The sequence below is a fragment of the Polypterus senegalus genome, chromosome 1 (assembly GCF_016835505.1).
Source record: "Polypterus senegalus isolate Bchr_013 chromosome 1, ASM1683550v1, whole genome shotgun sequence".
NCBI classification, from domain to species: Eukaryota; Metazoa; Chordata; class Cladistia; order Polypteriformes; family Polypteridae; genus Polypterus; species Polypterus senegalus.
The window spans coordinates 146,908,014-146,921,072 of NC_053154.1; the positions used below are offsets into that span (position 1 = coordinate 146,908,014).

The 13,059-nt window shown below is 33.3% G+C and overlaps 1 protein-coding gene across 13 annotated transcripts in view; it reads right to left on the minus strand.

Annotated features, from left to right (window-relative positions):
* The window catches only part of trip12 (thyroid hormone receptor interactor 12), a 268,901-nt gene that overhangs the window by 18,145 nt on the left and 237,697 nt on the right, over positions 1-13,059 (minus strand). For 8 of the 13 annotated variants that reach the window (XM_039760102.1, XM_039760094.1, XM_039760085.1 and 5 more), the window contains 9 exons: positions 12,310-12,451; positions 11,818-12,009; positions 11,556-11,707; positions 7,401-7,558; positions 3,962-4,035; positions 3,672-3,871; positions 2,506-2,633; positions 2,252-2,403; positions 515-657 (listed from right to left, as the gene is read on the minus strand). In XM_039760102.1, coding sequence (XP_039616036.1) covers positions 515-657; positions 2,252-2,403; positions 2,506-2,633; positions 3,672-3,871; positions 3,962-4,035; positions 7,401-7,558; positions 11,556-11,707; positions 11,818-12,009; positions 12,310-12,451 — 1,341 coding nt within the window. Of the gene's footprint in view, positions 1-514; positions 658-2,251; positions 2,404-2,505; positions 2,634-3,671; positions 3,872-3,961; positions 4,036-7,400; positions 7,559-11,555; positions 11,726-11,817; positions 12,010-12,309; positions 12,452-13,059 lie in introns of all 13 variants that reach the window. The other 5 variants (XM_039760068.1, XM_039760041.1, XM_039760019.1 and 2 more) reach the window with 1 other exon arrangement.

Sequence of the window (13,059 nt, forward strand, 5' to 3'; positions counted from 1 at the left end):
TCAGTTAACCATTTCATTTTTTTGTCAAATCATATTAAAACTGCAGTCTTAACTTACAGCTACAGCATACACAGCTTCCAAAGGCAGACTGCTTCTGTGGCAATTATGTTAGAAAGGCTAGAATTTCAGGAAGGTTTCCTGACTCTCAGCATTAGAATACAAATACACTGTACAATTCTTCCAATACCATCTTCTAAAAATGACTACCTAAAAGTTATCTTAACAAGAAATTACATAATATATTTAGTACTAAAGAAGCAATACTAAAACAAAAGAAAATTGTGATGTGGGGGTAACAGAGAATCAGTTGGAGTGCTTGAAAAGGAATCAACAAAAAATGTATTAAAAAATACACAATGTAAAAGCAGAAACACTAACCCAACAAACTCCCCCTCAATTACTTTTTATGTAGAAGACAAAAATGTTATTGCACTAAATAGAGAACACAACAAAAACAATCCATTTGCAAAGTAGTAGTGGAAAACGCGTATTTTAAATTTTATCAATAGCATACCACGTTTTTCCAAGTTCTGTAAGCCATGATGGGATGTTTCCAGTCATGATAACCAACGGATCCTGAAGTTGTCTGTTTGCTTTGGCAGTTAATTTGCTATTAATAAACTCACTTGTAGGAATGATCTCTTTGCAAACTGCATTCTACAAAAAACAAAACACAGAATATGAGGTTTTAAATATAATGTTTCATTTCTTGCATTGCTTTTTTTGTATAACACTTTTTATTTTATTAATATTATCACAGTTAACCCTTAAATTATTCTCATAATTAAATCCAAAGGCTAATGTGAAGTACTTTTATATAAACCTTAGAGAGCTATGTTATAATTTATTATCCTAATTTCAAGAACAATACAACAGGCAAGGTAAACGCAACAGAAATGTCTTAAGATTTGTGTAATTTAAACCCCAGCTCATTCTCACTGCCATTAAAAGTCCTGACAAATTTTGCTAACTGTTTTACTCTTAAAATGACATTAGTAATTCTAAAATAAATAATGTTATTTGTTTTTAAATTAAGTGAGTAACAAAGTAAAAGAAAAGTTTTCAACTCTTTTCTTATGGTATCTTAAGAAAAAAGCTTCAGCAGGTAAAATGTGGTACAATATAAATCCCTGCTCAGGGAAGTGTTGCAATAAACCAATGTGTCAAAAAGTGTAATTTCACTCTAAACCAAACTAGTTCTGTGTATGCCAAAATACGATCAAAGCTATGACAATGCATTTATTGTATACTGTATATGAAATTTCACCTTTATTCAATAGCCAAGGAAGATGTCAACCTTAAGAAAGGAGGTAATGGGTGAGTTTAGGTATTAACAAACATGAGTAAACTGTGATGGTTCGTCAAAAGAAATATTCTTTGTAATGAAAGTATAACATTAAATTGCATTAAAGAGAGAAACATATAAAGGCTAAGCCATTAAATTATTTACAAAAATACAACACAATAATAAAAGCTGTAGTAGAAAGCTCAGTTTTTAAATAAAAACTTCAAAAAATGGATTAATAACTTATAAAACTGCAGCATATGTATGTGGGGAAAAAATGTTAACAGCATGAAAAACAAAGAAAATGATTGTGTTTTGTGATAAATGGTTTTGCTAATTAGGTTTTAAATAAGTATCTACTAGGGGGCTCTGCACCCTGCTCGCTTCGCTCGCCAACACCTGGGCGGACACTATGTGCTAGCTACTTCGCGTCTCTGCCGCTTCAGAATGGGAAGCGGATGTACAATTTAAACAAATTGTTATTTGCACAGGAATTGTTACATATGCATAATAGACCTAACTATTTTACATTACAGCGAGTAATTAACCATAGTAAAACGTAATAAATTGAAAGAAAATTATGTTTCATGTTGCATTAAACATTTTCGTTCTATTTGGCTTTGAAATTAACACGCAAATACTTTTTAAACTTACACTTTTACTGTAAAACTTCAGTTAAAAACAATATTTGGAATTAACTTTTTATCAAAATTTGATTCCGGTTTTGGAGTTGCATCGTGACAACATGTAACCGCCCATAAGAGAATATAGTTTTTTTCTCTCTAATAAATAAACCAACTTTTTCAAATGTTTGTCCCTGTGATTTGTTAATTGTCATAGCAAAAGCTAATCTGAAGGGAAACTGTAAACATTTTAATATGAAGGTATATCAAGCAACTGTATTCTCAGGTATGAAAACTGAATCATGACACAAACACAGTGTATACAATGAACTATTACACTTACATCATAGAGATAAAACCAGTATCTGCTTATTGAATGCAGAACTCGTAAAAGAAGAATGACATCAAGAGAAGGGTCCTCAAATGTAATACTTTCTGGTGGTGATGAAATGAGATAAGCTTCTAAAGGGTTTGTTACTGTGGGGCACACACCATCTGAAACACAAAGAACACTTCACTAAAACTGTATCACTGTCAAAAAAAGATTAAGCAGTTTTTAAAGCAGTGGTGTTAATGAATACAAGAAATAGACCATACCATGCCACAACTCATCATGCTTTTTTGAATTACGAGGAGAGGTTTTTGTTGGAGCCGTTTGAGCACGTCCTCTTTTTCCTCCCACTATTTCTTTGCTGCCTTCTTCATCTTCTTTAACAGGTTTATACCTAATCAATGTAACAAAAATAAAGTAAAAATTATTAATTATATCTCAAGGTTGCTTTTTAACTTATAGATCTAATTATGTTTACCAAAGTTTCACAAAGGACATAAGAGACAACAAGTAATCAAACAATGTAGAATTTAAATAACTTTAGTTCCATTAATACTACTTAATTAATTAATGGATTGTTTCAAAATTAATGGTTTATTGGTTAACACTATTTTTGGTACAATTCATAAATGGTATTTTAAAAGTTATTTGGAAAATTTTAAAACAAAATATAAGTAGTTGTTTTTCACAGTGCTTGTTGAAAACCATAGGTAAAGCTGAAAGAATAAGACTAAGTGACTGAGGTTTACATGCCTGCACTATTTTAACTCTCATATAAACAAACTAGACACATAGGACACAAAGAACCCATTCCACTAACTTAACACCTGCATTGATAAGACACTTTTTATATCATCATGATTGAAAATACAATTTAGAGGTCCAGATCACACTGGATAAGAGTGTAGGGTTCCAATGCACCCTTTCAAAAGGATAAAAGTTAAAGATGTGAAAGGTACAAATAACATGCTAGATGATTCATGCCATTTATAACATGCAATAGGAATTGACATGTGAAAGAAATAAAAACAAAAAATGTAATTAAATTCTGTAAACATAATATATAATTTTTGTGAAACACTTCATTGTACTGAAAAAAAAATGTTTGGTGCCGACATTAAAAAGGAATGACTATTTGCTTTTTGAAGCACTGATTTCCAAAAAATGTTTTCTCTTGACAGTATAAAATCATACAGAAAAATTATGGCTCATCCTTAAAAATGTTCAATTGTATAAATATATTTCTAGCAACATAGTTTTAGAAACTTGTGGGTTTGTTAAAACAAAAAGAGAGGGCATTATAAATTTATTTAATTTTTTCATGATGTGACAAAACTATTACAATTAACTTTGTTAAGTAAGCTTTCAAATTAAATTGTTGCATATTAAAAAGAAAAAGTCATTAGGACCAAAGAGAAAAAAAAAACAGTACCAGATCGTATGGGTTTTTGTCCAAATTCCCGCTCTTCCTAAGGGGTTGCTTTCATCATCTGTAGACTCGCGCTCCTCTTCAGCTTGTATACTAAACTGTCTAACAGCCTGGTACACTGTCATATTGTAAGGTAATAAATGATCACCAATGTAAAACTGCAATCTGTGTCTCACATTTCCAGAATTCAAGAACTGTGCTGCCTTAAAAATAAATAGATACAAAAATAAATAAAACAATTAATAAATCATGGACAATATTACAAAATATCAAATGAATAAATATTAACATACAAGAGACTCATCAATTTCATCATCAGAACCATCATCATCACTGTCTTCATCTTCTTCACGAATTCTCCCATAACCTGTTGATTTAAAATAAATCAATTAATTATAGATTAATGTATTGAAAATCAACTCAAAGTACTTTAAGCCATGTGCCTGTTTTATCACTGTTATTGCCAGGAAATCATATTGAACCTTCCTTTCCATTCATACAATGGTATCACTATTTCCAAAAGTTGTTTCAGAGTCTTTAAACTAAATTATTAAAGCCACATGACTGAACATTGTCTGCATTACTCCTCACTGTAGAAACACACAAGTCAATAGAAAAAAACATAACTGCTTATTAATTTGATGTACTAAAAGAAAACAGAATGTAGAATCAGACATTTTACAAGGCATGAGCATCTCTGCTACAAAAGAAAAAAACATTAAACAGAAGAAATACATAAGTGGCCCACAACAGATTTAGCAGCTAATGATTGTTAGTGAAATACAGACTGCAGTATGTAAAACTATCAAGCTTCTTGTGCAGGTCAAAACTTTAAATATTGTAGTAGTTTTGTTTCAGTATTTTAAAATGCCTTTGAAAAAAAGATAATGATAGAATTGAAACTCTAAAATCATTAAGATTTTGCTGGTTAAATAATCCTGTTTTATACCTTACTTTGATTATTAAAATGTGACAATTTGACAGGCTAATGCTCTTTTTATTGCTTTAAATACAGTATATTAGGTTAAGATACTTATGCACATCAACAAATTACCCTTTCAACAGTCCTTTTCATATACAGTGCATCAGGAAAGTATTCACAGAGCATCACTTTTTCCACATTTTGTTATGTTACAGCCTTATTCCAAAATGGGTTAAATTCATTTCATTTTTTTCCTCAGAATTCTACACAACACCCCATAATGACAACGTGAAAAATGTTTACTTGAGGTTTTTGCAAATTTATTAAAAATAAAAAAAAATGAGAAATCACATGTACAAAAGTATTCATAGCCTTTGCTCAATACTTTGTTGATGCACCTTTGGCAGCAATTACAGTCTCAAGTCTTTTTGAATATGATGCCACAAGCTTGGCACACCTATCCTTGTCCAGTTTCGCCCATTCCTCTTTGCAGCACCTCTCAAGCTCCATCAGGTTGGATGGGAAGCGTCGGTGCACAGCCATTTTAAGATCTCTCCAAAAATGTTCGATCGGATTCTGGGCTCTGGCTGGGCTACTCAAGGACATTCACAGAGTTGTCCTGAAGCCACTCCTTTGATATCCTGGCTGTGTGCTTAGGGTCGTTGTCCTGCTGAAAGATGAACCGTTACCCCAGTCTGAAGTCAAGAGTGCTCTGGAGCAGGTTTTCATCCAGGATGTGTCTGTACAATGCTGCAGTCATCTTTCCCTTTATCCTGACTAGTCTCCCAGTTCCTGCTGCTGAAAAACATCCCCACAGCATGATTCCCTGCAGGGATGGTATTGGCCTGGTGATGAGCGGTGCCTGGTTTCCTCCAAATGTGACGCCTAGCATTTACACCAAAGAGTTCTATCTTTGTCTCATCAGACCAGAGAATTTTGTTTCTCATGGTCTGAGAGTCCTTTAGGTGCCTCTTGGCAAACTCCAGGCGGGCTGCCACGTGCCTTTTACTAAGGAGTGGCTTCCGTCTGGCCACTCTACCATACAGGCCTGACTGGTGGATTGCTGCAGAGATGGTTGCCCTTCTGGAAGGTTCTCCTCTATCCAGAGAGGAACTCTGGAGCTCTGACAGAGTGACAGATCCCTGACTTAAACCCAATTGAGCATCTCTGGAGAGACCTAAAAATGGCTGTCCACCAACGTTTACCATGCAACCTGACAGAACTGGAGAGGATCTGCAAGGAGGAATGGCAGAGGATCCCGAAATCCAAATGTGAAAAACTTGTTGCATCCTTCCCAAGAAGACTCATGGCTGTATTAGCTCAAAAGGGTGCTTCTACTAAATACTGAGCAAAGGGTCTGAATACTCAGGACCATGTGATATTTCAGTCTTTCTTTTTTAATAAATCTGCAACAATTTCAAAAATTCTTTTTTTGTCTGCCAATATGGGGTGCTGTGTGTACATTAATGAGGGAAAAAATTTTAATGATTTTGGCAAATGGCTGCAATATAACAGAGTGAAAAATTGAAGGGGGTCTGAATACTTTCCGTACCCACTGTATATGTTATATTAATGCATAAAACTGCTATTTATAAAATATTTTTTTTTTATAATTATAGCACATTGTCAGTTACATTAGACACTTTAAGTGAAGATGTGTCTAGTCATTTTATTTAAAAGAGAAAAAAAAGTAATATCAAACTGTTTAAAACTGTACCCAGTGGAGAAAAGGACCAAATAGACTACTTGCTGAAAATGGGTACTTCATCCATTTCACCCCAAGAGTGAAAGCATAAATGCCAAAATATGAGTTATATCAACAAGATATACAAGTGCAAATGTGACAAAACGCTCATTGTTGTTGTTGAGGCTTACCAGAGTCTGTATAAAAATGAAGAAAAATGCAAAAGACTGAAGATGGAAAGTTAATGGAACTACCTCGACAGGTGACAAGCAGAGGAAAATTCACAGTCTGTATGTAGCTGCTATGAGGTTTAAGGTGACTGCCAGTGTACAAAAGGGAACTGTCTAATAAAGCCCACTAAGAAAAACAAAATCTACTCTACAGGGGAAAAGATTTTACATTACTGCTATTGTAAAATATAAAAATGTCAGGCCACACACTGGTTTCTATCATGAAATAATAAATTTGTTTTACTGATTAATTTTCAGTCATTTAACACAGGGGCAGATCAACCATCAGAGCATTCTGGATGTGCACCAAGAGTGAAACAAAGCTTGACAAAACAATGGGAGTATCTGCAGGCCAAAATGACAAAGGGACAAGGAATCCCCCCAATTCCCGAGACAACACTGAACTGTGTGCCGAAATCAAGAGTGACAAATACTATGCTATATTAAACAACCCAGCAATCAAATCTCTGTTAAGAAGCTAAGGAGCTAAGTCACCTAGGGGCCTGTGTGGGTCTTAATCCAACCTTGATTATGCATTATGTTCTGTATGTATTTTCATTTTCAGTTACATGTTTAGACCTGTGCTGTACTGGACAAACAAAGACAATTTCTGAGGCAACAGACAAAACAAAAACATTAACTTAAAAAATACCTTTTGTCAACCAAGTGAAAAACTTTGGATAACCCAATTAGACCAGGTTAAAACATAAAATATCTCCATTGCAAAAATGTATTAATGGCCTTTTTACCTAAACTTCTGAATCAGATGTATTATTTCTAGCAATTGTTTCAAAAAATAAAGTCCCAAATTGAACAACATTCTTGTAAGAATTTCAACAAAATGAAAATACTATGCTGAATGAATCTTAAAATTATTTCTGTAGAATTTTACAAACCTCTAACAACAAGGTATCTTTCAATTGCCTGCACCAATGCTAGAGGATCTATCTTCACAGGACCACCTTTCCATTGTTTCACATTAGTGCAGTCTGGATGTCTCTGAAGCTGGCATTTGAGTTGATGGGTGTTAAAAAATTTTAAGGCCTGAGATCCTCTGATTAAAAGTGAAAACAAGAGAAAAAATATTCAAGACAAATAATAACATTACACATTTTAGAATTAATACACCAATATTATCTATTAAAAAAACAGTAGTTATGCTACTCTCAACTTCTACTGGGGTCTTTGAGACAATATATCCTTTGAACTAAATAAATCTAAATGGGGTTTTGCCTTAATTTTTTTATCACCAATTGTGTCTAAATCCTTCCTGCACTGGGGTGGTGTAAACATGACAATTGTGTCTTAAAACCTTACTTAAACCAAACATACAAGTAAAGCAGTCCCAAAGTCCACCCTAAAAAAGAGGCAAGTGTATATATATAGCAAGCATTAAGGGATATCATACACAAAATGCTGTCAAGTGGTCAGCAAGATGAACTGAAACTGAATGAGTCAGGTAAGATTTCATCTCTGCGTAACAGTTTTGAAGCTGTAAACTAATCATAAATAAAGTAATTGTCTGAAACACTAATCCCAATGTGTGTACATACAGATCATATTTGCCTTCATTCATGCATAAAGCAGCAGTTCCCAAGCTCAATCCTGGGGACAGGCTGTAATTGCATATTATTGTTTCAACTAGATTTACAATCACTGAAAATAACTGATCTAATTTAATTAGCTTTTTTCTGATTATTTTATATTCAGAATTGCACAGCAGTATGATTATTATATTCCTAAAACATTTAGAAATGTGCCTATTTTTGCTTTACTCATTTTTGTTGTTTTTCTATTTTGCCTTTTTTCAGTGTAGATTGCTCCCTTCACTGTACTCTAATAATGACAATTAAAAACAAGCACAGCAGACACCAGGGCAAACAACAATGAATGACGAAAGACTGTACCTACTTCAGCATCAGACTGACCAATTAGTAAATAATGGATTGAATAACCAGAACACCTGGAAATGCACAATTAAAATCAGGATGGACATATTATTTAAAAGTAAATTTAAGAAAAAAAGAGAACATTATCCCCATATACCTGCTTTGAACATATTACTAAAAATGTAGCAAGCTTGGTTTAGGAATTTTCTCATTAACCCCATAACACAGAAACTGGGAAATAAAGTTCACTTAATTAGGCTAGGAGTTCAGGTAAAAACAGACATTGATTGGAACAAAGACCTGCAGCCACAGTGGGTCTCCTGGATCGATTGTTGGAATCACTGGCATAAAGTATTTGCCACAGAGATTTCTTTGCCTCTGTTTTCGTTCGGTGGCCATGTAGAAGCAGCAGATTTTGATCAAGTAGTTGGTAATAGGACAAAAATGAAAAATGTTACTCAATGAAATTAATTATTATTTCAGTGATCCGAACCTTTTCGCTGAACTGAACCAAATCACTCAACTCTGTTGAACACTGGAAAAATTCTGGGTGTGATATCTTTCTGTGCATAGCTGGTTTCTTTCTTTTCATTGTCTAGAGCAGACAAAGAATAACATGCATGGATACAAACATTTATGTGTTTTAATTCAGAAATGTTTTAATGTAATGTGCACAGTGTACAAAGGGATCTAGAAAAGTTGCCCCCCTCACATGGATCACTTAAATTTTTTTTTTTTTTATTATTACCTGTACTTAATTTTGATTTTATTTTATATATCAAAAGAGTTCCATAGAACTAGAGTTACTGGATTTCGCAAGTTTTTTCATCAGCACTGTTACTCAATTTAATGTGTCCACACACACTATGGCCATTACGCAGTGCGCATTTGCTGTTTTGAACAAGCAGCACATTGCAAACAACTAATTCAGGCAATCAAACAAACAAGAAGTATCCTGCAATATCTGCTAGAATGAAAGGAATAGTCCAAGATTTTCAAAATCATAATGTGATTATCTTAGAGGCATTGCACACAACTGAGTTTTAAACAATTATTTTGTTTAATTTTTAATTTTATTTTAAATGTTAAATTAATTTGTTTTGACTACGGAGATAACAGAGACTTAACGTATAGCTGGTGCAATTGGCCTGGAGACTAAATCAAAAATGAGATTATAATTTTTATTGAAACTAATATATTATTCTAAACATTATACGACATAATAATCATCTTAATGAGCACTACTTAAATATATTTCATAAGCTTTTTGTTCCAGGTATATTTTAAGTTTAATTGTATTTCACGTATTTGGTACATTTTTTGGCAATTTTAATAGGTGCATTCATTAAACCAAAATACATTAGAAGATATAAAAAAAATTAGGTGCATTATTTACATTTACTCATTATCTACAGGGGGCAAATTGTGGCAGGCTAAATGTGGTGGGGGCAAAATGTGAGCGGTCGACTTTTCTGTAAACCTATTTTTAAGGGGGCTTTACTTTCTTTATATCTATAATGGCAGAAGAGACACTTTTCTGTTTAAAGAAATGCTGTGAAAAACAAAGTTAGTTATCAAAAAAGTGATATAATGTATTCAGATTCTTAATACAGTTGCAATATCAATTATAGATAGAAGAGCAACATATATAAGAACTTTCATAAATAGTGTACCACACATTTAAAATAAAAATATATCTAAACTACATTTTTCCATTCTGTGGAAGCCATGAGATTAGCAAATATCCACTAAAGAGCACCCATCAAATGTCTGCACCAAGCAACATTCTTTTATTTTTGCATTTTACCTACCTTTTCTGTACACACCAATGTGCTGCTTCACCTTTTTATTTTGCGCATTCTACCTCTTTTAATTTTCTGTCTGAGAACACTAGGACATCCTTGTTAACAATAATGCACCTGTATGTATCTAAAATGATTGTATTTTGAACTTTAAATGTTTTTTGATTGTGAGACAAAAATTAAAATGCTTAATTTGCCATTCATAACAAAGATTAAAAAGTGTTTGTATGGGAGCTTAAAACTGAAAGTGACCCAACCAAAATACAGTAATAAAAACATCAGTTTAATGTGGCAATAATCTCATCAGTACCATAATACCTGCAGTCAAGTTTTACCCAAAAATAGAGAAGAGAAGGCGAATCAAAATGCAACATAGGAACTTATTTGGTACTAGAACTTTGGTACAACCTGTGCTTGGATTGTTATTGTTACGTTTCATTGTTTAGGATGAAAATCTGTTTGTTGTAATCTGTTGCTTAAGCACTCTCCGGCAATATCTGATATGAATCAAATGTGGGTTACTTATATTGTAATCATGCTTACCACTCCCCACCCCTGAAATTCCAGGGCTCCCCTGCTAAAATTGTCCTGGTGGAGATCATGCATTATAATTGAGGTACTTATGTAATGTTATACATAAAGTTTTTACAGACACTGGTAGATAGAGCATGTATGTCAAAAGAATCCTGTTTGCAGCATACAAGCTTTCTGAAATGTTTCTGCATTGGTGTGACAAAACAGACTTTTCAAATTACATTGTATTTTGATATTCTATTAAGTGTAAGCAGGGAAACTAACCACTGAAACTAAACCTTTTAGCATTTTTAGTACAGAGATTTCTCTTATACAGAATACACATTTATTTTGCCATCTTTCATTCTCGTGACGACTATGCCATAACCAACAAATGCAGACAATACTCCAAATCCAATATATTGCAGCTATAAAAAAAACTGATCACTATTAATTTGCATGAAAACTGGGATAGAGAACAACTGGCTTGTGAGTAAAAAGTGATTCCAGAACCAAAGTAACTATGTTTTCAGAAGTGTGCTTATGGTTGTACCTTTATTAATGACTCCACACATGTTTGGAGATATATCCAACCAATTCCTAAGCAACTGTTTTTCCAGAAACACAATGGTATATGGTGGGTGCAGTGTGGATAGTAACTGTTACACACTACATTGTCTAATTATTAACTATTAAGGTCAGTGCTTATGTAACCACCTCTTGTAATAGTATCAAAAAGGCAAACTGGAATGTCTTTTCTGGGTTCAACAATACCAAAAACATTGTATCTTGCTCATGAAACTTAAATATACATAAAACATTAAGAAAAAAATGGAAAAAAGCCAACCTGCTCCCAGTCCCATTTCCACTAGGGAAATCATGTACTTTAACAGGGAACTGTTCCATCTGGCTAAGACAGTTGTTCATTTTGTGCACAAGTGCCATTAGCGGTCCATTGTCTGATGGCTCTATTCGTCCATATGCCTCATGTCCCAGTGCCTGAGGTGAGAAAGTAATCTGAAATATTAAATATTAGCATTAACAATCTCTTGATGTTTAAGAACAAAACCGCAATTAAAAATGAAGCAAAGGAAGACTCTCTCTCTTACCGGGCAGCCAAAGAACACATGTAGGAATCTCTTTAATCTGACATCCCTACTCACAGCATCTTTGTCACTTTTACACGTCAAGTATAGCAGCAATTGTTTTACAAATCCACTGTGTTGGATTTCAAATGATGATACATCTGATTCTGAGACTATACTGCGAATTTCTACAAGGCACTCGACTCCTCCATCCATCTTTAGCAAAAAAAAAAGTGAATAATGAAAACATGACTATATCAATTATAAGTTTATTTTAATAAAAATAAAAAAATGTTCCCACTTACCATGGTTAGACAATCAACAGTAAATTGACCATTTTTAGTTGTAACATTTTAAAATTTGAAGACTAATGTGATGCTCAAGCCACAGTCTCTAGTTAAAATTCATACTGGATTGATTTTTTAATTTACAAAATAAAAATCAAACTGAAAAGGACATTTTTGACAGTAAAATAACCATAAACATTAAATTATACATGTGACATTAACTTCATACCTGTAGGTTGAGTTGTTCTGTTGCTGTGCAAAGTCTTTGTAGTACATTCAGTGCAGGGTTGCTTGAATCTATATGCTCTGAATTGAAGTAACGTTCGACAAATCTACTTGCTTGCTCCTTAATCCAAGCCTTAATTTTATCTCTACAAAGAAAAAAATAAAATATATTAAACATTATAACACATGTAATGATTTGATAACAAGTCCACATATTCCAACAAATGTCCACTTAAAGGTTATATTAATAAAAAGCACACATTTTCCATAGATTAATTGGCTAAATAAATATGAACCTCACTTCAAAAAACACAAATCTGAATTTTTTTTACCCACACAGGAAAAGCATAGAAATTACAGTTTGTATTGTCATTTTCCAGGCATTTCATAGTTTCATTTTTATAGTTTTGGACACGTGATATTGCTGCAACATGCTATGAATGATATAATTAGAAGAAAGTGACTTACACATGTAGTACAACTGTTTCTATACGACCAGGTTTAATATTGTATCCATTCTAATACCGGTATAGGATTAGTGATAAGCGAACTCCTCTGAATTTCTATTGACTCTGATTCATTGAAAAGATGGAAGCATCCAGAAATTTCACTGAAATGCACTGAAGTCAATAAGGAAGGAGAAACTTAACTAGTTTTAGGTGGATTATAATTGGCCAACGTTCTTCAAGTTTCCCTGTGAGCTAGGGAATAATCTGCCAACTGTATTGACCTAGGTGGCCAAAAAATTGACCTG